The sequence below is a fragment of the Protomyctophum bolini genome, assembly GCF_963924005.1.
Source record: "Protomyctophum bolini genome assembly, chromosome: 17".
NCBI classification, from domain to species: domain Eukaryota; kingdom Metazoa; phylum Chordata; class Actinopteri; order Myctophiformes; family Myctophidae; genus Protomyctophum; species Protomyctophum bolini.
The window spans coordinates 32304344-32332098 of record NC_137878.1 but is presented as its reverse complement, the minus strand read 5'-3'; the positions used below and the strand labels follow the sequence as shown (position 1 = coordinate 32332098).

At 38.4% G+C, this 27755-nt stretch overlaps 2 protein-coding genes across 5 annotated transcripts; both read right to left on the bottom strand.

Annotated features, from left to right (window-relative positions):
• Window positions 1-13203: 13203 nt before the first annotated feature.
• On the bottom strand, window positions 13204-20970 carry jtb (jumping translocation breakpoint). Of its 4 annotated transcripts, none has more exons than XM_080787566.1 (6): window positions 20832-20970; window positions 17500-17947; window positions 17187-17227; window positions 15265-15353; window positions 14374-14450; window positions 13204-13920 (listed from the first exon to the last, which is right to left on the bottom strand). In XM_080787566.1, the coding sequence occupies exons 2-6, from the start codon at window positions 17586-17588 to the stop codon at window positions 13764-13766; spliced, it is 453 nt and encodes a 150-aa protein (XP_080643692.1). In that variant the 5' UTR covers window positions 17589-17947; window positions 20832-20970; the 3' UTR covers window positions 13204-13763. The 4 variants fall into 4 exon arrangements, with proteins under 4 accessions (XP_080643692.1, XP_080643693.1, XP_080643690.1 ...); XM_080787567.1 differs by having other exon boundaries at window positions 13206-13920; window positions 15265-15350; XM_080787564.1 differs by having other exon boundaries at window positions 13207-13920; window positions 14374-14453.
• A 5126-nt stretch (window positions 20971-26096) lies between these two features.
• On the bottom strand, window positions 26097-27755 carry cart4 (cocaine- and amphetamine-regulated transcript 4; the record flags this gene model as incomplete). The annotated part of the gene is made up of 3 exons (XM_080786792.1): window positions 26097-26210; window positions 26422-26505; window positions 27621-27755. The coding sequence occupies 3 exons, from the start codon at window positions 27753-27755 to the stop codon at window positions 26103-26105; spliced, it is 327 nt and encodes a 108-aa protein (XP_080642918.1). The 3' UTR covers window positions 26097-26102.

The window sequence follows — 27755 nt, the reverse complement described above, 5'->3', positions numbered from 1 at the left end:
AAGAAGAGCCGCACTCTAAAATGGCACTAATTACGCGAAACGGCCTTCGATTGAACTGCGATTTCGGAAAAACCGTTTAACGTATTCGAATACGGTTTGAACCACGAAAAAGTCCAGAGTCGTGTGAGCGTTCTAAAGTTTAAATCACGTTTCTACGACAAAGTATGCCAGAGTAATGAGGCTGCAAAAGTGAGGTTGATTTAGAGATAAATCCCATACAAAGTCAATGGCAGGAAAAAACTATAAATAAAGTTAAATATTTTAAAAAGTATAAACTTTTTCAAAACAACTTTTTCACCAATGAAAGTTCAAAGATAGATGAACATTATAAAGTTTGAATGAAGTTTCAAAGTGAAAGTATGACGGAGTAATAAGAGCTCAAAAACGTTAACTGTGAAAAATGGGACCTTTCTTCCATCGACTCTCATTATAAAGGATGTAAAAAAAAGTTAAAAAGTTAAAAAGTATAAAAAGTATAAAACTTTGTAAAAAGTTGTATGCAAGCAAGCATAACTGCAAAGAGCTGAACAGTTTGAAGTTTGAACTAAAATTCTAGCATAAAGTATGTGGAAGTAGTAGGTGACCGAAAAAAGTGGCGGAAATTGGAATAAATAAATAAATATAAACTGGGGATACCTATTGTGTGCTCGCTGTGGCGAGCCCACAACTAGAAAGCAGTTCCCTACGGAAACTGTGTGGGCTCGCCAAAAGACGCAATGTATATAATGTACAGTAGAAAATGTATTAAAGCTGAAGGAAAAGTAAAAAAAAAGAATGTATAAAAATGTGTAAAAAGAATAAGCATAAATAACTGCATAAAGCGGAATAAAGTATGTGGAAGTTGTAGAAGTGTTTTTAAAAGTTTTTCTTTAAATGAAAAAAAAAAAATCTTTATTAAAAAAATTCAAGTTTTTTCTTTTAAGTAAAAAAAAAAAAAAGAGGTTAAAGTTTTTTTTTTTTTAAGTTTTCATTTTTTTCAAAAAATTACTTTTTTTTTCAAAAAATTACTTTTTTTTTTCAAAATAATACTTTTTTTTCAAAATAATACTTTTTTTTCAAAATAATACTTTTTTTCAAAAAAATACTTTTTTTGGAAAAAATACTTTTTTTTGGAAAAAATACTTTTTTTTGGAAAAAATACTTTTTTTTGGAAAAAATACTTTTTTTCATTTTTTTGCGTGCGTGCGTGCGTGCGTGCACTTGCGAGAGCTGTGTAAAGGCCAGCCAATAGGAAGACAGGGTGTGTGTGTGCGTGTGTACGTGCGTGCGTGCTCTTGCGAGAGCTGTGTAAAGGCCAGCCAATTGCACAAATAGCAGACCTACAAGCTCACAAGGTATCGCAGAGCAACTCATTGAGATCTTGTAACTTTAATGTCAGCCCTGTAATTAAGCCCTTATATGTCTCAGCTGTGGAAGTAAAAGACTTCCAAGTTCTATGCCAGTACTATGACTGGGAGATTAGAATGGTTCTGAATGGGGGAAAACTATGCCCGAACAAATTGCTCTATCGCAAAAAGTAAAAGTCGAATGCAAATATTTTTTTCGCTGTGAGTGGCCTGAGATATTGACGTACACCATGTGCGATTGTGGTGTTGGTACGATTGAAAATGTGGTTATAAGAGCGAGTTAAGAATTGTCTGCGCGATAATATCCTCGTAAGAATTATACAATGGAGGTCAATGAGCAGATTTGCTGTTTTTGTGTCACTTAAAAGGCCGTAGTTCACATTCTGTATGTCTCTGTGCTTTGGTGGTCACATTGTGTGAAAGAGGACATGTGTGGCTACAAAATGACCAAAGAACATGCGTGTAAAATGAATACTTTGGCCGGGACGACAATTTGTTTGGTAAATTTTCAAGGAAAGAATTTCAGTCTCCACACTCTAGTCAAAGAAGGCCCGCACTCTAAAATGGCACTAATTACGCGAAACGGCCTGCGATTGAACTGCGATTTCGGAAAAACCGTTTAACGTATTCGAATACGGTTTGAACCACGAAAAAGTCCAGAGTCGTGTGAGCGTTCTAAAGTTTAAATCACGTTTCTACGACAAAGTATGCCAGAGTAATGAGGCTGCAAAAGTGAGGTTGATTTAGAGATAAATCCCATACAAAGTCAATGGCAGGAAAAAACTATAAATAAAGTTAAATATTTTAAAAAGTATAAACTTTTTCAAAAAAACTTTTTCACCAATGAAAGTTCAAAGATAGATGAACATTATAAAGTTTGAATGAAGTTTCAAAGTGAAAGTATGACGGAGTAATAAGAGCTCAAAAACGTTAACTGTGAAAAATGGGACCTTTCTTCCATCGACTCTCATTATAAAGGATGTAAAAAAAAGTTAAAAAGTTAAAAAGTATAAAAAGTATAAAACTTTGTAAAAAGTTGTATGCAAGCAAGCATAACTGCAAAGAGCTGAACAGTTTGAAGTTTGAACTAAAATTCTAGCATAAAGTATGTGGAAGTAGTAGGTGACCGAAAAAAGTGGCGGAAATTGGAATAAATAAATAAATATAAACTGGGGATACCTATTGTGTGCTCGCTGTGGCGAGCCCACAATAAATATAGGCTGGCAATAACTAGTGTGTGCTCGCTGTAGCGAGCCCACAACTAGAAAACAGTTCCCTACGGAAACTGCGTGGGCTCGCCAAAAGACGCAATGTATATAATGTACAGTAGAAAATGTATTAAAGCTGAAGGAAAAGTAAAAAATTGTAAAAAGAATAAGCATAAATAATAAGTAAAAAAAAAAAGTTAAAGTTTTTTCTTAATAAGTTAAAAAAAAAAAAGTTAGTTTTTTCTTAATAAGTAAAAAAAAAAAAAGTTAAAGTTTTTTTTTGATTTTGATTTTTTTCTTAATAAGTAAAAAAAAAAAAAGTTAAAGTTTTTTGCTTTTTTTAAGTTTTCATTTTTTTCAAAAAATTACTTTTTTTTCAAAAAATTACTTTTTTTTCAAAAAATTACTTTTTTTTCAAAATAATACTTTTTTTTCAAAATAATACTTTTTTTTCAAAATAATACTTTTTTTTCAAAATAATACTTTTTTTTCAAAAAAATACTTTTTTTGGAAAAAATACTTTTTTTTGGAAAAAATACTTTTTTTTGGATAAAATACTTTTTTTCATTTTTTTGCGTGCGTGCGTGCGTGCGTGCGTGAGCTGTGTAAAGGCCAGCCAATAGGAAGACATGGTGTGTGTGTGTGCGTGTGTGCGTGCTCTTGCGAGAGCTGTGTAAAGGCCAGCCAATTGCACAAATAGCAGACCTACAAGCTCACAAGGTATCACAGAGCAACTCATTGAGATCTTGTAACTTTAATGTCAGCCCTGTAATTAAGCCCTTATATGTCTCAGCTGTGGAAGTAAAAGACTTCCAAGTTCTATGCCAGTACTATGACTGGGAGATTAGAATGGTTCTGAATGGGGGAAAACTATGCCCGAACAAATTGCTCTATCGCAAAAAGTAAAAGTCGAATGCAAATATTTTTTTCGCTGTGAGTGGCCTGAGATATTGACGTACACCATGTGCGATTGTGGTGTTGGTACGATTGAAAATGTGGTTATAAGAGCGAGTTAAGAATTGTCTGCGCGATAATATCCTCGTAAGAATTATACAATGGAGGTCAATGAGCAGATTTGCTGTTTTTGTGTCACTTAAAAGGCCGTAGTTCACATTCTGTATGTCTCTGTGCTTTGGTGGTCACATTGTGTGAAAGAGGACATGTGTGGCTACAAAATGACCAAAGAACATGCGTGTAAAATGAATACTTTGGCCGGGACGACAATTTGTTTGGTAAATTTTCAAGGAAAGAATTTCAGTTTCCACACTCTAGTCAAAGAAGAGCCGCACTCTAAAATGGCACTAATTACGCGAAACGGCCTGCGATTGAACTGCGATTTCGGAAAAACCGTTTAACGTATTCGAATACGGTTTGAACCACGAAAAAGCCCAGAGTCGTGTGAGCGTTCTAAACTTTAAATCACGTTTCTACGACAAAGTATGCCAGAGTAATGAGGCTGCAAAAGTGAGGTTGATTTAGAGATAAATCCCATACAAAGTCAATGGCAGGAAAAAACTATAAATAAAGTTAAATATTTTAAAAAGTATAAACTTTTTCAAAACAACTTTTTCACCAATGAAAGTTCAAAGATAGATGAACATTATAAAGTTTGAATGAAGTTTCAAAGTGAAAGTATGACGGAGTAATAAGAGCTCAAAAAAGTTAACTGTGAAAAATGGGACCTTTCTTCCATCGACTCTCATTATAAAGGATGTAAAAAAAAGTTAAAAAGTTAAAAAGTATAAAAAGTATAAAACTTTGTAAAAAGTTGTATGCAAGCACACATCACTGCAAAGAGCTGAACAGTTTGAAGTTTGAACTAAATTTCTAGCATAAAGTATGTGGAAGTAGTAGGGTGTCAAAAAAGACGGCGGAATAAAGAATAAAGAAGTATAACTAGAAAGGCAGTTCCTGTAGAAACTGCGTGGGCTCGCATAAATTGCAATGTATAAAGTTTTTGCCGTGTCAAGTTTGAAACTCGGGGACCGGAGTAATAGTGTTCCCATTGGTGGTCTAAATCCATAATCAAAATGTCGGGACTGTAGCATATTGTAAACAAAAGTAGAAAATGTATTAAAGCTGAAGTAAAAGTTAAAAAAAAGTATGAACATTTGGAAAAACTATAGTTTAAGCATAAATAACTGCATAAAGCGGAATAAAGTATGTGGAAGCTGTAGAAGTGTTTTTAAAAGTTTTTCTTTAAATGAAAAAAAAAAAATCTTTATTAAAAAAATTCAAGTTTTTTTCTTTTAAGTAAAAAAAAAAAAAGGTTAAAGTTTTTTTTTTTTTAAGTTTTAATTTTTTTCAAAAAATTACTTTTTTTTCAAAATAATACTTTTTTTTCAAAATAATATTTTTTTTTCAAAATAATACTTTTTTTTCAAAAAAATACTTTTTTTGGAAAAAATACTTTTTTTTGGAAAAAATACTTTTTTTGGAAAAAATACTTTTTTTGGAAAAAATACTTTTTTTTGGAAAAAATACTTTTTTTCATTTTTTTGCGTGCGTGCGTGCGTGCGTGCACTTGCGAGAGCTGTGTAAAGGCCAGCCAATAGGAAGACAGGGTGTGTGTGTGCGTGTGTGCGTGCGTGCGTGCTCTTGCGAGAGCTGTGTAAAGGCCAGCCAATTGCACAAATAGCAGACCTACAAGCTCACAAGGTATCGCAGAGCAACTCATTGAGATCTTGTAACTTTAATGTCAGCCCTGTAATTAAGCCCTTATATGTCTCAGCTGTGGAAGTAAAAGACTTCCAAGTTCTATGCCAGTACTATGACTGGGAGATTACAATGGTTCTGAAGGGGGGAAAACTATGCCCCGAACAAATTGCTCTATCGCAAAAAGTAAAAGTCGAATGCAAATATTTTTTTCGCTGTGAGTGGCCTGAGATATTGAGGTACACCATGTGCGATTGTGGTGTTGGTACGATTGAAAATGTGGTTATAAGAGCGAGTTAAGAATTGTCAGCGTGATAATTTCCTCGTAAGAATTATACAATGGAGGTCAATGAGCAGATTGACTGTTTTTGTGTCACTTAAAAGGCCGTAGTTCACATTCTGTATGTCTCTGTGCTTTGGTGGTCACATTGTGTGAAAGAGGACATGTGTGGCTACAAAATGACAAAAGAACATGCGTGTAAAATGAATACTTTGGCCGGGACGACAATTTGTTTGGTAAATTTTCAAGGAAAGAATTTCAGTCTCCACACTCTAGTCAAAGAAGGCCCGCACTCTAAAATGGCACTAATTACACGAAACGGCCTGCGATTGAACTGCGATTTCGGAAAAACCGTTTAACGTATTCGAATATGGTTTCAACCACGAAAAAGTCCAGAGTCGTGTGAGCGTTCTAAAGTTTAAATCACGTTTCTACGACAAAGTATGCCAGAGTAATGAGGCTGCAAAAGTGAGGTTGATTTAGAGATAAATCCCATTCATTGTCTATGGGAGGCAAAAACTATAAATAAAGTTAAATATTTTAAAAAGTATAAACTTTTTCAAAACAACTTTTTCACCAATGAAAGTTCAAAGATAGATGAACATTATAAAGTTTGAATGAAGTTTCAAAGTGAAAGTATGACGGAGTAATAAGAGCTCAAAAAAGTTAACTGTGAAAAATGGGACCTTTCTTCCATCGACTCTCATTATAAAGGATGTTAAAAAAAGTTAAAAAGTTAAAAAGTATAAAAAGTATAAAACTTTGTAAAAATAAAAATACAAGCACCCATCACTGCAAAGAGCTGAACAGTTTGAAGTTTGAACAAAATTTCTAGCATAAAGTATGTGGAAGTAGTAGGGTGCCAAAAAAAGCGGCAGAATAAAGAAACATAATAAATATAGGCTGGCAATAACTAGTGTGTGCTCGCTGTAGCGAGCCCACAACTAGAAAACAGTTCCCTACGGAAACTGCGTGGGCTCGCCAAAAGACGCAATGTATATAATGTACAGTAGAAAATGTATTAAAGCTGAAGGAAAAGTAAAAAAAAAAGAATGTATAAAAAATTGTAAAAAGAATAAGCATAAATAATAAGTAAAAAAAAAAAGTTAAAGTTTTTTCTTAATAAGTTAAAAAAAAAAAAAGTTAAAGTTTTTTCTTAATAAGTAAAAAAAAAAAAAGTTCAAGTTTTTTTTTAATAAGTAAAAAAAAAAAGTTCAAGTTTTTTCTTAATAAGTTAAAAAAAAAAAAAGTTAAAGTTTTTTCTTAATAAGTAAAAAAAGAAAAAAGTTAAAGTTTTTTGCTTTTTTTAAGTTTTCATTTTTTTCAAAAAATTACTTTTTTTTCAAAAAATTACTTTTTTTTCAAAATAATACTTTTTTTCAAAATAATACTTTTTTTTCAAAAAAATACTTTTTTTTCAAAAAAATACTTTTTTTGGAAAAAATACTTTTTTTGGAAAAAATACTTTTTTTGGAAAAAATACTTTTTTTGGAAAAAATACTTTTTTTGGAAAAAATACTTTTTTTGGAAAAAATACTTTTTTTGGAAAAAATACTTTTTTTGGGAAAAAATACTTTTTTCATTTTTTTGCGTGCGTGCGTGCGTGCGTGCGTGCGTGAGCTGTGTAAAGGCCAGCCAATAGGAAGACATGGTGTGTGTGTGTGCGTGTGTGCGTGCTCTTGCGAGAGCTGTGTAAAGGCCAGCCAATTGCACAAATAGCAGACCTACAAGCTCACAAGGTATCACAGAGCAACTCATTGAGATCTTGTAACTTTAATGTCAGCCCTGTAATTAAGCCCTTATATGTCTCAGCTGTGGAAGTAAAAGACTTCCAAGTTATATGCCAGTACTATGACTGGGAGATTAGAATGGTTCTGAATGGGGGAAAACTATGCCCGAACAAATTGCTCTATCGCAAAAAGTAAAAGTCGAATGCAAATATTTTTTTCGCTGTGAGTGGCCTGAGATATTGAGGTACACCATGTGCGATTGTGGTGTTGGTACGATTGAAAATGTGGTTATAAGAGCGAGTTAAGAATTGTCTGCGCGATAATATCCTCGTAAGAATTATACAATGGAGGTCAATGAGCAGATTTGCTGTTTTTGTGTCACTTAAAAGGCCGTAGTTCACATTCTGTATGTCTCTGTGCTTTGGTGGTCACATTGTGTGAAAGAGGACATGTGTGGCTACAAAATGACCAAAGAACATGCGTGTAAAATGAATACTTTGGCCGGGACGACAATTTGTTTGGTAAATTTTTAAGGAAAGAATTTCAGTTTCCACACTCTAGTCAAAGAAGAGCCGCACTCTAAAATGGCACTAATTACGCGAAACGGCCTGCGATTGAACTGCGATTTCGGAAAAACCGTTTAACGTATTCGAATACGGTTTGAACCACGAAAAAGTCCAGAGTCGTGTGAGCGTTCTAAACTTTAAATCACGTTTCTACGACAAAGTATGCCAGAGTAATGAGGCTGCAAAAGTGAGGTTGATTTAGAGATAAATCCCATACAAAGTCAATGGCAGGAAAAAACTATAAATAAAGTTAAATATTTTAAAAAGTATAAACTTTTTCAAAACAACTTTTTCACCAATGAAAGTTCAAAGATAGATGAACATTATAAAGTTTGAATGAAGTTTCAAAGTGAAAGTATGACGGAGTAATAAGAGCTCAAAAAAGTTAACTGTGAAAAATGGGACCTTTCTTCCATCGACTCTCATTATAAAGGATGTAAAAAAAAGTTAAAAAGTTAAAAAGTATAAAAAGTATAAAACTTTGTAAAAAGTTGTATTGAAGCAAGCATAACTGCAAAGAGCTGAACAGTTTGAAGTTTGAACTAAAATTCTAGCATAAAGTATGTGGAAGTAGTAGGAGACCGAAAAAACGGCGGAATAAAGAATAAAGTAGGAAGAATAAATATAGACTGTGGATAACTATTGTGTGCTCGCTGTGGCGAGCCCACAATAACTAGAAAGGTCGCAATTTTGAAAAATTGCAGAGTGTGGTTGCCGCGGCGGCTTACATGTATACCCCTCCCGCTGATCTCGCCGGCCTGCTACGGTTTCGAGTCACGTCTCAGGTCGCGTGTAAGTAATTCTGAGGGGATGTGACCCCCGAAATTCATGTTTTCCCGACAGACGGTTACATATATCGCGTTTGCGGCGCCCCCTGTGGATGAAAATGGAATTGCTTTCGGAACTCGGTCGAACGAACCACCCCGGACGTGCGATTCCAATTTTGGATGGATTGGACATCCCGTGCGTGATTTCTGGCGTTTTTCGTGATATAGGCCCCTCCTACTAACTTCGGACGACGGTTACGGCCGAACGATACGCACTACCGAAATTCTGAAGTTGGTTTTTTAATCGGGTGGGTCCAGAGGTCACGTGTGCCGATTTCTGTGACATTTGGACAAAATCTGTAGTGGGGAAAGCAAAAAGTGTGTTTTGGACAAAATTCAAAATGGCGGAAAATCCATCATGGCGGAAAAGGGCGTGGCCTATATGGGGAGATGCGTCATGACCCAAGGAATCCAGGGTAAAAATAATTGTGATTTTACGACCTACGGTTCAAGAGTTATGAGCCAAAAGGTAAAGTGGGATGTTATAGCGCCACCATGAGGCCGACCTAAAAAATAATAATTTTAATTAATTTTAGTGATAATTAGGAAATATCCCTGAAAGTTTTGTAACTATAGTGCTTACAGTCTCAGAGGGAAAAATACTTGAATGTGTTTTTTTGCATTTCCCCATTCATGTCAATGGGAAAATTTAATTCACTAATAAATTCATATCAAATAAAATATACAACATTTCTCTTAGCAAAGTACAAGCGGTCGATTCCCGATTTTTCCGGTCAATTTGACATATGGCTCAAGTGCGTACAGTCAAAACTGCTTGTTGTTGTAGGGCGCCAAACTTTGTCTTACTCCATTTGTCTTACTCCAGGTGTGGAATAATAAAGTGTTAGAGATACAAGAGTCTGGTTGCCCCTTTAGGGCAACCACACTAACTAGAAAGGTCGCAATTTTGAAAAATTGCAGAGTGTGGTTGCCGCGGCGGCTTACATGTATACCCCTCCCGCTGATATCGCCGGCCTGCTACGGTTTCGAGTCACGTCTCAGGTCGCGTGTAAGTAATTCGGAGGGGATTCGACCCCCGAAATTCATGTTTTCCCGACAGACAGTTACATTTATCGCGTTTGCGGCGCCCCCTGTGGATCAAAATGGATTTGCTTTTGGAACTCGGTCGAACGAACCACCCCGGACGTGCGATTCGAATTTCAGATGGATTGGACATTCCGTTCGTGAATTATGGCGTTTTTCGTGATATAGGCCCCTCCTACTAACTTCGGACGACGGTTACGGCCGAACGACACGCACTACCGAAATTCCGAAGTTGGTTTTTTAATCGGATGGGTCCAGAGATCACGTGTGCCGATTTCTGTGACATTTGGACAAAATCTGTAGTGGGAAAAGCAAAAAGTGTGTTTTGGACAAAATTCAAAATGGCCGAAAATCCATCATGGCGGAAAAGGGCGTGGCCTATGTGGGGAGATGCGTCATGACCCAAGGAATCCAGGGTAAAAATAATTTTGATTTTACGACCTACGGTTCAAGAGTTATGAGCCAAAAGGTAAAGTGGGATGTTATAGCGCCACCATGAGGCCGACCTAAAAAATTATATTTTTAATTAATTTTAGTGATAATTAGGAAATATCCCTGAAAGTTTTGTAACTATAGTGCTTACAGTCTCAGAGGGAAAAATACTTGAATGTGTTTTTTTGCATTTCCCCATTCATGTCAATGGGGAAATTTAATTCACTAATAAATTCATATCAAATAAAATATACAACATTTCTCTTCGCACAGTACAAGCGCTCGATTCCCGATTTTTCCGGTCAATTTGACATATGGCTCAAGTGCGTACAGTCAAAACTTCTTGTTGTTGTAGGGCGCCAAACTTTGTCTTACGAACTTTGTCTTTGTAAAACAAGAGTCTGGTTGCCCCGTTAGGGCAACCACACTAATAAAGTGTTACAGTTACAAGAGTCTGGTTGCGTCTGGTTGCCCCTTTAGGGCAACCACACTAACTAGTAAATTAATTTAAAGGAGGTAGAGCAATGTACCTCATGATGTAAATATCAAAATATTGTTGTATATTTTCTCAAAATGTTTCAATAGCTTCATATTTTACCATTCCTTTTTCCCCCTCCCTATGAGACCCATAATTATGTGTCTCAAATAAGGATGCCAGGTTGCCATGATTTTTTCCCCATCTCCCTTGCAACATTTATGCCATTCTGATTCAGCTTATTTGTGTGTGTGTGTGTGTGTTTCAGTGTAATGTGATCAAGTACTGCACCGCATCGCTGGGGATCAAGTCGGGACATCTGTGCCACTGTCCAAAAGGGTCCAGATGTTCCCACTTCTTCCTGAAGAGCCTCTGACGACCCCAGGATCATGCAGCATTTAACCCAGTGTATACATAGTACATACTGTACATGGATACAGGATAAACAAGTGACTGCCCGCATGCACACACACGATTTTGGAAATAGAACGGAAACAGTTTTTCTGGGGTTCTCTCTCCTTATTGGATTAAATTTGTAACCCACCTGAACATGCATGTTCTGTTCACTAAAATAGCTACTGAACAAGCACTCTATATAGAGCAACATAGAGCTCTAACTGTTTTGTTTTTATCAACAAGTGTTTTTCATTAAAAAAAAATAGCTTTGTGATAATTGTCCTCCCCCCATCCCCCCACACCATGCACTTTTATTAAATGTTGATTTAAATGCAGTACTACTTTGAAAACGGAACACTGACATGTTTCAATTTAAAGCAATAGTTCAGAAATATCATCCGTCTGATTATTCATATCAGCCCTGGGAAGAAAAAAAATCCCAGTGGTATCCTTTAGGATTGTATTGAATCCGGTTCCTTAATGATTACCTCTTAACGGTCCCCTTCAAGGACTCCTGTAGTGTGTATAATTCTAAATATATACATTTATATAACTTTGGCCATATTGTTTTATAAAGAAATGCAATCACATAATATTGCTTACATATTATGTAGTGGTTCTCAAAGTGGTCCAGGGACCCTTATAATTAAAATAAACAAATGGACCCCGACAGGTCTGTAACCGAGTGTACAAATGGAACCAAATGGACACGTATGGGTCTGTAACAGAGTATGCAAATGGTTCCATTAGTTTTGTAACTAGTTCTAGTTCTGTTAGTTCTCAACACTTTGAGAACCACTGGTATTGTAATTGTATTACCGAATATGTTAACGATTACAAATGTGATCGATATTGTCTATTTTATTGTCTATTTTAGTTCAACACGGTGGTTCTGAAGTGGTGGAAAAAGTACTCGCATGTTTTACTTAAGTAAAAGTATCAACTATCAATGATCTGGTCTCGCTGTAGACTCCCACAATTTCCATCATACAAGTCTGGAGGATCCGAGGATAAAGAACTTTTGTATTGCATTTACAGTTGCACATTTTCCCCCCTAAAATAATATTTATTTATTTTATTTTGTGAATGGATGAAACCTTTCTGATTTCTGATCTGCTTTTGGGATGCATAGTTCCATACTCTATGTGTAGCCTTCCAAGATTGTGGAATAGTTGTCTGGCAACAGGAGCAGTGGTGGAAAAAGTACTCACATGTTCTTACTTAAGTGAAAGTATCAATACTGCAATATAGACATAGTCTGTTACAATTAAAGTCCAGAGTCTCATTTCAAGTTATCAAATGTATAAAATCTTTTGAAAATAACAGATCTACACTGTCGCTTGTAGATCTGCCATTTTCAAATGGCCGAAATGTATATAGGGCTGAAGTGGTTCATTTTTGTTTTCAAATAAATGCAGTGGAGTAAAAGCACAAGATTTGCCTCTGAGATGTAGTTGAATAGAAGTAAAAGTACTGGAAATACTCAAGTAAAGTAGAAATAGGCCTACCTCAAAATGTTACCCAAGTTCAGTAAATATTCTCATAAGAACAGTGTTACACTGGACACGAGACTAAGTCGGCACTGAAGAGAGAGACAGGCTTTTGGGCAGCTAGTATGTTTATTTACTCGATGTAAAGCGTTCTTGGGTTCCTTGAGAGGAGAAGTTATAATTCTCCATGTTTTTTATATCAAGGACCGCCATAACTCTGATTTGTCAGGTTACAATGGAACCAAGAGTTACAGACCTGTAAGAGTCCAGGCACCCTCAAGGAACCCTGAGGGTCCCTGGACCCCACTATGAGATACACTGGTTTAACAATCGCGTTGGATCTGGAACTCTAAATTAAACAATTTTAATCATCCTGCATATTTTGTTGTACATCAAATAGCGAAAATAGTGGCACATTGTGTGCTTGTAGATTGGCTATTTCCACCCCCAAATGTTTGCCTATTATATTATGGGCATGCCCAGAATGGGGAAGCTAGGGTTCATGTGTTTGAATCTAATGCACGCGCACACAGTCGCACACAGATTAACCCATTCTGACCTGAGATCAGATTCATACGAGGTTTCCACTGGACACACACTGGTCTGATGAACCCATTCTGACCTGAGATCAGATTCTAAAAATGTCAGTCGTTCTTCGAATTTTTCAAAAATAGCAGACCTACAAGCTCGTATCGCGCCACTCGGTGGCGCGATATGAGCTTGTAGATCTGCTATTTTTCAATAGGTAAAGCATAACATGATGCTAACACCAAAATGGGTGCCCGGTCAGAATGGGTTAATTCAATAAAATCGTAACATGTCAGTTGAATAAATAATGTAGACATTTCGACCAATAGGAATCACATTTATCCGTCATATTCCAACGTTCAGTCTCTCGTTACGAGACAACAAGCGATGAAAAATAGATTTTTTCATAGACAATGAAAATCGTTGAATTCCGTTTTAAAATTCATGATTTTCTTATAGCTTTTTTGTGGAATATTGTTTTGAAAATGTTTTGAAATAAATAATTAAAAGCAAAATGTAGGAAACAAAAAATAAAGGGACCCATACAAATGGGTCCACGACTCACTGTTTGGGAAACTGGCAGTCGCTGGGGAAAAATAATAATCTTGAGAATCACTGGTCCAGTCTTAGGATGTGATTCCCAGCCGCTCTTGGTCCATGGTCCTGATACTGGAGTGTTCAGATTTATTTTCCACCTGGTCCTTAGATGAATTCTTAAGGTCTTAAGATGGCTCAGGTCCAAGGACCTGGTCCTAAAAAGAAAAAAGGGAGGTCCGGGGGGGGTCCTTAGATGGATTCGATCTGCCGTCGGACCTTCTCCGAGGCAAGCCGGTCCAGGGAACGCTGCCGGGCGACCACCACCAGGGCGAAGACCACCGTCAGAGACAGCATGACCGCCTCGAACTTCCAGAACAGATGCTCCTCCATAACGGTTGAACGACAGCTTGAGAGGGTGAGAGAGGGGGAGAGAGAGACTGTGTAAAGGAGTTGTATTGCAATTTTTCCACCTGAGATTTCACATTCAACAATTGTAAACCATGAATAGTACTACCGGTACTAGGATAATAAACTCATGCTGCTTGTCAATGTAGAACAGACAGACGGACACCGTTTGTCTCGGTAGGACCATAGACTAATTTACAAAAATGCATAATTGAAAGACTGAAAACATAACGTATTATAATTATTTACTACAGTAATAAAACCAAGTGTCAGGTCAACTACCAATTCACTTGAATGGGATGACAATTGTTCTGCAGCCAGCAGGAGGGGAAACAGACACCAGACACCCTTCGTGAGAACTGCAGCGTTTTCATTATTTCCGCATTGGCTTCAGTTTCAGCAGCGGACACTTCCCGCCAGGGACAGACAGAGTCGTTTGTGTCTGTAGACTAACCTCTTATAGTCATCTTTGTTGGACTTGGTGCAGTTGACTTTCTCCACATAGCCCGTCAGTCCACAAGCTGACCACGACTTCTGAACACACACACACACACACACACACACACACACACACACACACACACACACACACACGCTTTTTAGGTTTCACATCAATTATAGATAGATTGGTTAATTCATCCAGTATCACGTAGAGACCCGAGTTATCAAAGTGGGGTACCAGGACCCCCAGGGGTCCTTGAAGGTTCCAGGGGGCCCACAGCTAAATTAGTTAATATTGCATTAAAATCTGTTTCTGCTATTCTCAAAACAATCTTGAAAAGATGTGAACATTTATGAAATGCTTTAAGAACATTAATCTTATACAGTGACCTCTGGCACAACACAACATGTTCGGATGGGGTCTGCGACTAAATGCATGTTAATTTGGGGGTACTTGAAATGTTTGAGAAGTGAGTCACCAGCTATTCCATTTTTCAAAAAGCAAAAATAATAATTTAAATAAATCAGTGCTATTGAATATGCTTTAAGTCTGTGTGTTTTACAAATATTGAACCAATGAAAAGTATTGAAAAGGCACTTCTGTCTAATGATAATAAACCTAATAAACCTAATTCTCAAAGTGTCGGTCGAACCACCCAACTCCAACTTTGAAGATTTAGAATGACAGATAGAGAAAGATAGAGAAAGTCAGATAGAAAAATATCCACATTAATAATGGTAAAAGATAAATAAATAATTCTATTTGAGCTGTATTTAGGTAAAAAACAATAACGACAGTATCTGACAATGTATAAAGTCACTTTTTTGTTGTTGCTTTTTTTTTTATCTTGAAAAGTAAATATTTTAATTAATCTACTGCCACACACACAGTAAAGACACTCACAGTCATGAAGGCGTTGCACTGAGAGCATTCTGCCGTCACCACAAACTCCTCCAGCATCCAGCAGGGGGCAGTAGAGGGCTTACTGGCTGCTGGACACAACACCACACATGGAAGCCACATGAGAACACACACACACACACACACACACACACACACACACACACACACACACACACACAATGCATTGTTTCCCAAACTGGGGTCTGCGGACCCCCAGGGGTCCTTGAGAGAGTTCCAGGGGGTCCGCAGCTAAATGATAATTAGGAACCAAATGGACCCTTATGGATCTGTAACTCTGAGAGTGTGGTTCTATTTGTACACTCAGTTAAATTAACTTTGATTTTACAATACATTGGGGGTCCCAGAGAAAGAAATGCCATTAAATAAGGGACTGTAGCCTAATTGAGATCACACCTGGGGCCCTTGAAATGAAAATGGTTAAAAATCACTGCTAGAGCCGTAAAAATCTTCTTAAAGGGGTTTCTTGGCATATCTTTTCAAATGGCGGTCCGCAGGCTAATGAGTATCATTTTGGGGTCCTTGACATGAAAACATTTGGGAACCACTGCCATAACTGGTCCTACCCCCCCCATGAGACTTACAAATCCCAAATGTTTATAAACAAATCCCAAATGTTTGTAAACAAATCCCAAATGTTTATAAACAAATCCCAAAATGTTTATAAACAAATCACAAATGTTTATAAACAAATCCCAAATGTTTATAAACAAATCCCAAATGTTTATAAACAAATACCAAAATGTTTATAAACAAATCCCAAATCCCATGAGACTTGGTCCTACCCCCCCCCCGACCATGAGACTTACTACAGGTCAACTGATAGTGGTCCTACCCCCCCCCCCCCATGAGACTTACAAATCCCAAATGTTTATAAACAAATCCCAAATGTTTGTAAACAAATCCCAAATGTTTATAAACAAATCCCAAATGTTTATAAACAAATCACAAATGTTTATAAACAAATCACAAATGTTTATAAACAAATACCAAAATGTTTATAAACAAATCCCAAAACCCATGAGACTTGGTCCTACCCCCCCCGACCATGAGACTTACTAGTGGACACACTGTATAATATAATCATGATTATATATTCCTGATTCTTCATGCTACGCCATGTTCTGAAGTGTAAAGCAATAGGTTCTCAACCTGTGGGTCCCAGGGGGATCCCCACGTGATTTTTAATCAACTTCAATCTAATATTGCAACTACCAAATTGGCAATTAAGATAGGAAAGAGGCAAACAATTTGAAAATAGCCTATCAGTAAGCTCAAAACACCTTGCGCTGCGGACGGAGCGGTGTGAACTTGTAGATCTGCTATTTTCTTATTTTTCACCAGTTCAAATATGATTATTTTGGGGGTCAAGACCTGAAAAGATTGAGAATCACTGCTGTAAAGTACTGTTTTATAGTAGCCTCGGAAACCCAGACGTTTTTATTTCCAGGGAGGATTTCTGATCGTCTGCACCTTTGTTAAATTGACGCACACATGTACACACACACTCCTCTCTCTCTCTGTCGCTCTAATTAATCAGTCTCATGTCGCACAGCTGTGTCTAGATCGGGAGCTGCCTATGCCATAGAAGTGGACCCCAGGCTAGTTTTAAAGTGGTTATTAGTATTTGTATTAGTATTTGTATGACAATTAATGGTCAACTTAAATGTTGTAATGGTGACAGCTCCTCTATATTACCATTTGTACCAATGAGTTAGTATTATATTACATTACTATATTAGTACCAGTGAGTTATTATATTACATCACTGCATTAGTAGTTGTACCAGTGAGTTAGTATTACATTACTACGGTATATTAGTAGTTCTACCAATGAGTTAGTATTACATTACTATATTAGTAGTTGTATCAGTGAGTTAGTATTATATTACATTAGAGGCATACCTGATGTTCTCTCCTCGCTGAGCAAGGCTGCTCCAAACACCCTAGAAGAGAAGATCAACAGGTGGATTAAGCCAGGGATAATTAACGGGCTGCCGGCCATTATTGAGACATACTGTAAATCCTGTCAGGGCGTGTATTTATATATATTTTCTTTATATATAAATAAAAAAGGCGCAATATACGGTTACTGTATATGACACAGATGCTTTCCCGGATCGAAAGGTATAAGATAATAATGGCTTTGAGTGAGTTAACTTAATGGCTTATAAACAAATGGCTGTCAAAGGGTGCGTCAAGGACATCTGGGACCCACCTGAGAGAGACGAGCCCCCAGAACAGTGCGTGTAGAGCCAGAACCCGGGGTCTGAAACACGCCACAGGAATCCTACAGTCCCCCTCCATGATCCTGTAGCGCCACCTGGTGAATGGTCCAGCCACCCTGAAGACACGCCACACTCCACTTGGGATGACTACACCAACGACTAAAACGCTAAGACGATTCACTGGCTAAAAATGATAAGACTGAAACACTTTACTTGACTGGGCAGGTTGACTGGGTGTTTGTCACCAAGTCTCAAGTGTTTGCTTTCGGGTTCTTCAGTCCAGGTGGAATATTTCCATAGGAGCCATGATTGTTTTTCTTGTGTTTTTAACGTTTTAAATGTCACAACATGATGCGGTTTCAATTGTACTGGACTGTCACGGCGGTGGCAGAGGTCACGGGTCGAGGCCGGGTCAGCATTACCGTGCAGTGGTTGAACCTGGAGGAGAGATAAACACGGTCACAGTTATAGAGTTTTCTCTAGTCTTGTCACAATTATTACATACCGTAATCACAATTATTTGAGATAATCTGAATTATTTTTGCATAATCGTCAATCGTTTCCATGTTGAAGAAGGTCCATACATTTTCAATTAAAAAGAAAAATAGCAGAAATAGCAGATCTACAATCTGATTGATTGAAAATGTCGATACAAAAACTGCTACTTTGTGGACGAAAACATGAAAAGCACAATACTTGTCCATGTTGTCAGGGTCCACCATTTTCAATTCATCATAAAACCCTCACTTTGTGACATAGTTCACATAGTTGTAATTTTAATATTATTATCGTTTTCTCCACAATTCACTGTGTCTCACTACACCAAAATCCCTCCTTGAACAGCAGTGTTTCCCAACATGGTGTTCGGGCACAATTCTTTCACAATAGTTTGATGTACAGTAGTAAACACATTTAGTCTGAAAAACCTTAGTCAACTTAGTCTTAGTCAACAAAATTAACACTGTTTTGAGGTCCCTGCTTTCATTCACAGGGGTCATCACCATGCTGGCTTGTGGTGGACATTTATGTCAAAATATGATTTTTCCATGCACATACAAATGAGCGGACACCAATATTACAAGAAACACAAAGAGCGTAGTGATGCGTTCGGTAAATTTGACTTATTTTGGCGCCATCTTCCTGCCTACATGTAGGCTAGTAGGATGCTAGGCTACTTGACTCTGGATCGACGCCTCGACGGTGGAATTATTATTATTCGCCATTAGAAAATGTTCAGGTGTTCTGATCTGATAGCCGCCTCCCCTCATGTCAAAACAGTTCTCAATGTTTACATCTTACTTGGATAAGACATGTGGACATATCCTTATGGAACCAGGGAGAGGGGGAAAACACCACGAGAGTGACGATTGATCAGTCAAACATGTGTTCTCTCTGCAGTAAATAAATAATCTGTCTGTGTAGGCTATGCAATCTGACCATTATAATTTTGATTACACTGTCTCGTGCTCGTTTGAGGACAGGTAGAGAGAAGAGCATACGTGTGTTTGTGAATGTTGCTGAAGGTTATGTTATTTCGTCAGCTGACACCCAAATCAAAGAAACCAAACAGCTTGTATTTTGATAATTAAGCAGCAGCCTACTACTATAGCCTACTAGCAGGCAAGAAATGGCAACCAGAATAACCCGTTCTGAGCGAGACTCCTCCCTACGCTCTGGCCCTATTGCCTTAAATCTGTAGGTGTGTAAGTCAGAGCCATCTAATAGAAGAGTTACGATATTGCGGGTGCAGACACAGAGCGCTCGAGTGCTGTTCATGCAGCCTGAACTGAGAAAAGCTGCGAGCGCTGTTCATGCAGCCTGAACTGAGACAAGCTGGAGTTGGAAAATGGAAATGTATTGTTTTCAATGAGGGCGGTGCAAATAAGAGCTATTTTAAGCATGTGTGCAAAATGACAACTGTTTAAAGTATTGTACAGTAACAACTAAAGTCTCTTTAATGTTTATGTTGTACCATTACTACAAAACAATCTAAATTAAAGGGATTTAAGATCATTAAAGCTGGGCTGTTGCCTGAGTCCAATGCATTTCTGCCTACTTTCGGTCCAGGACTTGTCCCAGTTTGTTTTCCCTATTCTCAATATGTCCTATGTAGGCAAACCGCCATTGGACTGGCCCCATGAAGTGAACGCAGTTTGCGTAACTCTGTCTATATCTAAGGCTCTGGTCAGAGTGCACAAACGGAACCAATGCGACGCTCGCCGTTGGTCTCCCGCTGTTAAGAGTTATTGGGGAGGGAAGTGGGAACCACTGACTGTAACAGTGGACCCCTAATGTGGAGTGTCACAGAAAATCAGTGTCAAACATACTCTGAGGAAAACTAGCTGGAGACTGACATTCAGTAATTTGGTCTTATAATCAAAATGACATTATGTTATTACGGTTATTTGACGACAGAGTACTTTAGACAGGTGCATGAGTATCTTGGTGGTGTAGCGGCTACACCACCAAGATACCCATGTACCCGTCTAAAAAATACTACCTTAATTTCAATAGAGTCCACACCCACAACACCAGAGGGAGTTCAACAAACTATGTGCAACCCAGATTCGGCACAAACAAGGGATTAAATTAATTTAAAGTTTCAATTACAATTCTAGTTGTAAACAAGTGTAATGCTTTATGGTGTCGTCCACTCACTGTTAACAGTTTTTGTATTGAGTTGTACTTGAAATGTACTGTAATTCTGCAAACTGTTAATAATAATAAATAAATACGGTATGTGTATTAAATATAAAATCTAAACCGTCACTGTCCTCATGCAGTTCAGCCCACCACAGTAGCATATCCGTTACCGTAAACAGTAATACAAAACAGCTTTTTCCCAGACATGATCTGTGGACAAAAAAACATTAAATACCATCACTATTCTAGTGGGTATTCTATTGGTATGACATCAGTTTGCATGTTCACAAAATCTAATTTAGAACACACTCTCTACGGACTTTTGTTTACACTTTTTGTTATGGCGTTCAACTTCGATGCTATCTGTTAGCTTAGCTAAATTCACATGATTTACAGACACCCACACACATGAACACGTTCGCAACACTAGCTTGCTCACCAAGCCAACAAGAATGACCTTATGTTACTGATCAATGGCGAATAAATTACTGTTAGCATCATCATAAGCATCATCCACGCATAACGGACAACTCTATGATAACGGAATGGTGGCGACTGTGTTTTAGCAGCGGATGCTAAACAGCTAACAATAGCCAACAAGCTGCTAAATCAATAACAGTGTTTGATTGGAGGCTGCTAACGCTAGCGGGCTAGCTAGCAACACACATTAGAAACTCACCGTCAAACAGAAGGTGACGAGTAGACTGCGGCCAGTGATGTTGTGACGCACTTTAATTGTTGTTTTGTTTTTTGATTGTGGTGCTGGAAATGTAAACGAAGGACTGCTCGCTGCTTGCTGACGTCGGGGTTGAGTTGAGTTCTCTCGTAACTTGAGTTCTTCTAGTCTCGCGTTGCCGAACAGCTTCGCAGGTTGCACATCCGGTCTAGGGCGGATACGGAAACGGAATGTGTGTGGATCTTAGAGTATAAGTATGGTATATTATATATACTAAGTATGTATATTATATTGGAAATCGCAGAGGCAACAGTCTGGTAACGCGAGACTAATATGCGTGCGCAAATGGCCGGATACAGTAGGCGGGCTCTATTAGCTCCAGACACGCCACATGTCAATACCCCGACGCGCCGTGATGGTGTTATTTTGCATTTTGCACTACAGGATAATCAAGGAATATTGAAGAAGGACACGTCACCCGGGTGACATGCGATTGATTGATTTATTGATTGTATTTTATTGTATTATTTTGGTAAAATAAATACAACAGACCATATTACTTTATACTTACTTATGCTCTTCTAAGTTCTCCCCCAATGGGGCATACATATAGCCTAAGAAGGCATTGATTGCGACCGAAGGTCGCAGATAACTATATGAACACTTGCATTTTTGTCACGTCACTCACAACAATTCCCGTCACTCTGTCATGTCACCTAACTCAAATCCCTGTCGCTCACCCCAGGCAAGCCCCCAGGTCATTGTGACATCAGCCCGCGGGTCACCCATAGACTGGTCACCCCATGGCCAGAGTAATATAGTGTGGCGACACTACTAGCGTTGACTCTATTGTAACAATGGAATGTGGAAGTGATCATTCTATCTCAATGGGATATAGTTCCAGCGATAGGAGCAATGTTTGGAACTATAGCCCATAGGCACCCGCTTTGCGGCGAGATCAAAGCGTGTCGCTACTCTCCTACTCTACTGCACTCTGTCCCAGGCAAGCACCACTACCCAGGTGTCCAGGTCATCGTGACATCATCATGACATCAAGGACCAGGCATATAAGATAGCTCGAACCAGAGCTGGTTGTAGATCCCGCTGCAGTGGTGTCCGATCCAAACTTAACCGGGATGCAGACATTTCCGGTGTGTAAAGCCACTAAGGCAGATATGCCATTATGATGCGTTCCACGGTAGAACACACCACTGCAAAGAAATATAGAAACCAGAGAGGAAATAAAAATACTTGTATTGTAGGAAATGTTTCTTGTTTATTCACTGTACACATTATATGATTTTATTGAGGTTTCTGAAGAGCATATTGTATAATTGTATTGAGGTTCCTATAAAGAGAACACTGTATAGGTCTACTAGTAGCCTACTGTATATTGTATTGAGGTTTTTAAAGAGCAGCGAAGGGGACTGTCTTCAGTCTTCACCCACACTGTCAACTTTTACAAGACTTCAGTGGTGATGGTCTTCATGGAGACATGGACAGAAGCCCTGAGGAACAATCAGATTATTCAGACATTGACACTGTGTTCTCACCTAGCTCTCTGATGTCATACACATGCACGCACACATGAATTCACGGGTTTACTATATACTTGTGAGGACATTAGCAATTAATGAATGCCATTTTGTTTTTAATACATTTTGCCTATTTTATCCGTAAGCCTAAAGACCCCTCCACAAAAGCAGATCTACAGTTGTGGGCTTGTAGATTGGCTAATTGTCTGGTTGTTCATGTCACTGGCACGCAACACAACTATGAATCATGTTTAACTTTAATTCCAACCCCCCCTACACATGACCTCTAAATTAGTCAGGGGATATATCAGACCAATCTGGGAATATATGTTTGTAAAGGTGCTGCATGTTACATGTACTGTACAGTAACACATCTCCCAAAGATTGAAATTCAGTTTCCCTAGGATATTCTGACAGTTGCTGAAAGTTGGGGTATCAATCATTAACAACCTGCACGCATACACATTTGACAAAATGTCATTCTGCTTAAAGTGTCATTCTGCTTAATGTGACGGGTCAAACCAGGGGGTTTTCATGATTCTCAATCCATTGCAAGCATTTCTTCTGCACGAAAAACGAAAAACGGGCATAGCCGTCATCACAAATGTAATGAGGTATCCCGACTTTCAGTCAGCTCTCACAGACTATAGGGAAGCTGAATTTCAATCTTTGTGATGTGTTACTATAGATACCTTTACAAACACATTGGTGAAGACATTTATTGGCAAGAAATGTATTCCCAGATTGTATTAGTATCCCCTGACTCAATGTCTAATCCTGACCTAACCCCAACCTGAATCCTTTCTAATTCTAAACATCAGGAAACACCAGGAAAATGGTCCTCACAATGTCTATTTCTCATATTCTACTGTACTTGTTGTGAGGACATTTGGTCCTCACAAGTATAGTAAAACACACACGCACGCGCACACACTCTCTCTCTCCCCTCCCTCCATCTCTCTCTCTCTCGCTCTGTGACAGTTTATGTCAACTCATCAAAAATATTTTTTAAATTAGAGTCTCCGCTCGTCTCTGTTGATTGACTGACAGATCGATTGGTTAAATGATGGCTGTGAACGTGTCACGCATCCACACCCTCAAATCCACACGCACGCATGCACACACGCACGCACGCACGCAGACAGACAGAGAGACACACACACACAGACACACACACACACACACACACATATTCAACATCTTTCAAACATTTTTAAGAGTTTAAAAAAATGTTCAAAAATAGGACACCTACGTTACTTTCTTAATTCCAGCTGTCAGATCTGTTGCGATGGCAAACTGGAGCTGAACGCTTTGAAGGAATGCATTGAAGTCAATCATGAATCAATTCTGTATGACAAAATAATAAATGAAACGTATCGTCGCTGGAAACCTTGTATGTCCACAACCGTTTTATTACTAGGCCCATTTCATAATATAAAATTGTGACAATAGCCGGTCTAAACGCGCCGCACGCCGCATTTTGAGATATTTTCACTACTTTTGTGTGACACTTGTATGAAGTGTAGGGCATGATTTGAGTAAAAAAGCTAAAAAAAAAAAGAAGAGAGATACGAGGTTTCTGCCCGACAGCGACGATATCAAACAATGTCTTCTGCTGCCTTGTATTTTCCAATGTGCACAGTATAGAATTGTATCGAGGTATCTGAGCACAGAGTACCTTTCTGACCAGGGGTCATTGCCATGCTGGCTTATGGTCCGTTAGCCCTGGTCCAGCGCTTACAGCGAGTCTCTCACTGAGACTCGCTGTAAGCGCTGGACCAGGGCTAGCTTGTGGTGGACATTTCTGTCAAAATTACATTTTGGCCATGGACATACGTGGACATAGATGCCTGATGAAGGTCTGAATGACCGAAATGTTGCATGCCCAATAAATCTAATTCTAAGCGAAGACAGTGTGGGGGATCCTTTTTCACACATGCCATGGACATACAAAATGATCAGACAATAATATTACCAGAAACACATAAAGAGCTTGCCCTGAATGACCATAAGAGGTAGCCTATGTAACTCTGCGAGTATTCAAACAGAACCACACTGGACCCTTACACTCAGACTGGGGGTCCTTGCAATTGCAACTTGCAAGTAAAACCACTAGTAGCCTATAGTCCTAATGTGCCATAGTGTTGTAGTAAATCAGTGTCAAAACAGAACATTAGCCTAATGCCATGGTGTATAAAAAGGACAATCAAACATTTGCCACCGACATGGCCAAGTCTTTGACACAGACACGATATGTCCGTCCGTGTACACCGGACATATCGATGACCCCTGTTTCTGACCGTCTGGGCTGTCATCGCGAGACTGTCACTCACTTTGAACGCTTGTGAACACTTGTGCTCTTTTAGATGTAGGCCTACCTCGATAAAATTACAAAGTGTGCACACTTTTAAATAATATTTTTTAAATAAAAAAGAAAGACAGCAGAAGACAATTGTGTGATGTGTCTTTTCATTTTTTCCTGAACACTCAAACAATGGCGTTTATTCATGAGTTCATCCAGCCATTGACTGCAATGCATTCCTTCAAACTTCTGACTCCAGTTTGCCTCCCATGTGTGCGGATGCCGCATGTCAGGCATAGTCCCTTTCCTTCTTAACCCATTCAAACTGGGAAAGCATTTGTGTAAGTGTAACCACTTTAACCATTATTTTCTACTTTGGCCATTCTAAAAATAGCAGATCTACAAACTATATACAGGTATATATTATTTTTCAAAGCAATTTTTTTTTACTGAATTATCTTGCTTCGGAGGTCCCCGGAACATAATATTTTGAGATGAGAGTCCGTGGCCAATTACATTGTTCTTGACATGAAAACGGTTTAATCACTAGTACTGATATAGCAACATACGCTTTTTCATAAAGCGGTTACGATTTAGAAGATGTTTTAAAATCGACCTCAGGTCTTTATTAGTGGTCTATATACCCTGTATATGGCAATGTGACTAGATTTGTTCCATGTTGGAACTGAACAATAGCACCTATCAGATACACTCTAGTGATTTCTTAAGGCTCAAGGTTCCTCATGCTCAGACAGAGTTGGGCAAGACAGCTTTCTCTGTCAATGGCCCAACTTCGTGGAATGAACTCCAAAACTCTTTAAAACTGAGCTCCCTGACATCTTTCGGTCAGTTCAAAGGAATGCTCCAGAACATTTTTCACCGCGATTGCTCCTGCTTCAATTGATTTACGGATTCTTCTGCATAAAGTTTGTTTTCGACTGTATTTTGTGTATTGTAACCTCGGCTACATAAAAAATGAGGGCTTGCCCTCAACTGTATTTCCGAGTAAATAAAGTTGATGATGATGATGATGATGATGGTGTCAATGATGGCCACACTTGATTGGTATAGGCTACTCCTGGCCCGGGCTACATAACAGAACCAGGAGAGGAAGTTTGCAAAGTGCGTTTTTCCATTTGGACAAACAAGACGTCACCGGAGTCGTTCAACTCTGTGAAGATTATTTATTAAAAACGTGGTTAAAACAATAACATCTTCACATCACCAAAAACAGAACAAACTGTAACAGAATGGAGAAACAACACTGTGTGTGTGTGTGTGTGTGTGTGTGTGTGTGTGTGTGTGTGTGTGTGTGTGTGTGTGTGCACGCGCGCACATGCGTGTATGTACGTGCAGTGTGCATGAGTGCAACCAGTGTGTGCATGCGTGTGTGTGTGTGTGTGTGTGCGTGCATGTGTGTGTGTGTGTTTAGTTGATTCAGTAGCAGCGTAGGAAGAAGGTATTACAGGCTGTTCCGCGCAGACAGTCACACAATCTGCCGATACGAGGTCCATGTTTCATCGCACAACGTTCCCCTACGTCACACTGAGAGGGAGAGAGAGAGACAGAGAGAGAGAGACAGAGGAAGTTATTGATCACAACTGGTGTGTGTGTGTGTGTGTGTGTGTGTGTGTGTGTGTGTGTGTGTGTGTGTGTGTGTGTGTGTGTGTGTGTGTGTATGCATCGAGTGTGTGTGTGTGTGTGTGTGTGTGTGTGTGTGTGTGTGTGTGTGTGTGTGTGTGTGTGTTATACTAACTCTTGGGATAACAGAAGCTTTCTTCTCCACAGACAGACTAATGCTGTTGTCTGGAGTCTCCAGGAGGCTTTCTAGAGCTTCAACCTGCAACACCAAACCATCAATAATAAAAAACATTAATTAAATTAATTAATAATATGAAACAAAGCTTTCTGTCTCACAAAACCAGAAATAATAGATCATTGTCATTCTAGGTCAGTTAGATGCCTAAGTCAGATAGTTGGCTATTTGAAAATGAAAACACACGTGTGTGTGTTTGTGTGTGTGTGTGTGTGTGTGTGTGTGTGTGTGTGTGTGTGTGTGTGTGTGTGTGTGTGTGTGTGTGTGTGTGTGTGTGAAAACGAGCAGAAAAGTTATCACCTTGGGGTTATTGAACTGACAACTTGTCGATTAGTGTGTTCAGACCTCTCTCTCTCTCTCTCTCTCTCTCTCTCTCTCTCTCTCTCTCTCAAAGTGTTCTGATTGAGCTTGTAGCTCAGCTAGACCTATATTTTTGGCTAATATTTAAAGTAGTTTATTGTGGAAACCAACCAAAAAACTTAAACATGCACTATAATATAATATAAGAGATGTGGTATAAATTGGATTAATTTTATTTTAAAGAAATACAGCACTAACAGTGTAACTCAGGTCTGTTTTATTAAGTATAGAGGCTGAAATAAGTGATTAAATGTAGTTGTGTTAATTTCATCGATTAACATTATGGCGACTAATGTTCATCAACTATACGTTTTTGCATGGCCAGAAACTAAACTAAAACTAAATAAGAACTAAGCTGTGATAACTAAAACTATTGACAATTTCATCAACAAATAAAAACTAGACTAAAATGTTAGGGAAGGACTAGTGGAGCTTGTAGATCAGCTATTTTCGGCACACGGCTGTATAAATCAGGCATCACGGTCTGCCAAAATACATTTTAGTCAACTAATCAACAGTAAATTTAGTTGACTAAATCTTATATTTAGTCAAGTAAAACTAGACTAAAACTAAAACATTTCAGACTGGAATTTGATACAAAAGACTATGACAGAAATTAAATTAATTTGATTCAACAGACTATGACTAAAACTACATAGAATTTGATTCAAAACTGAAACCAATTATTCAATCATTATTCAAAAGACTATGACTAAAACTAAATGGATTTTTATTCAAAAGACCAAAACTAAAGATTTGTTGTCAGAATGAACACTCACCAGGCTCCGGGGGACAGAATCCAAGGGGTAGCTGTCCTCTGGGGGGCTGGAGGACAGCTTCTGTGCCTGAGACACTGCTGTCCACACAGACAGACAGACGGACAGATATACAGCTGCTTTGCCGACGCTGTCCAT

Coding starts and splice junctions, on each gene's coding strand:
- jtb (XM_080787564.1), bottom strand. CDS start 17,588: ATGGAGGGGGACTGTAGGATTCCTGTGGCGTGTTTCAGACCCCGGGTT. Junction 15,354..17,186: donor CAGCGAGGAGAGAACATCAG/GTATGCCTCTAA, acceptor TGTTGTGTCCAG/CAGCCAGTAAGCCCTCTACT. Junction 13,921..14,373: donor AACAAAGATGACTATAAGAG/GTTAGTCTACAG, acceptor CACCCTCTCAAG/CTGTCGTTCAACCGTTATGG.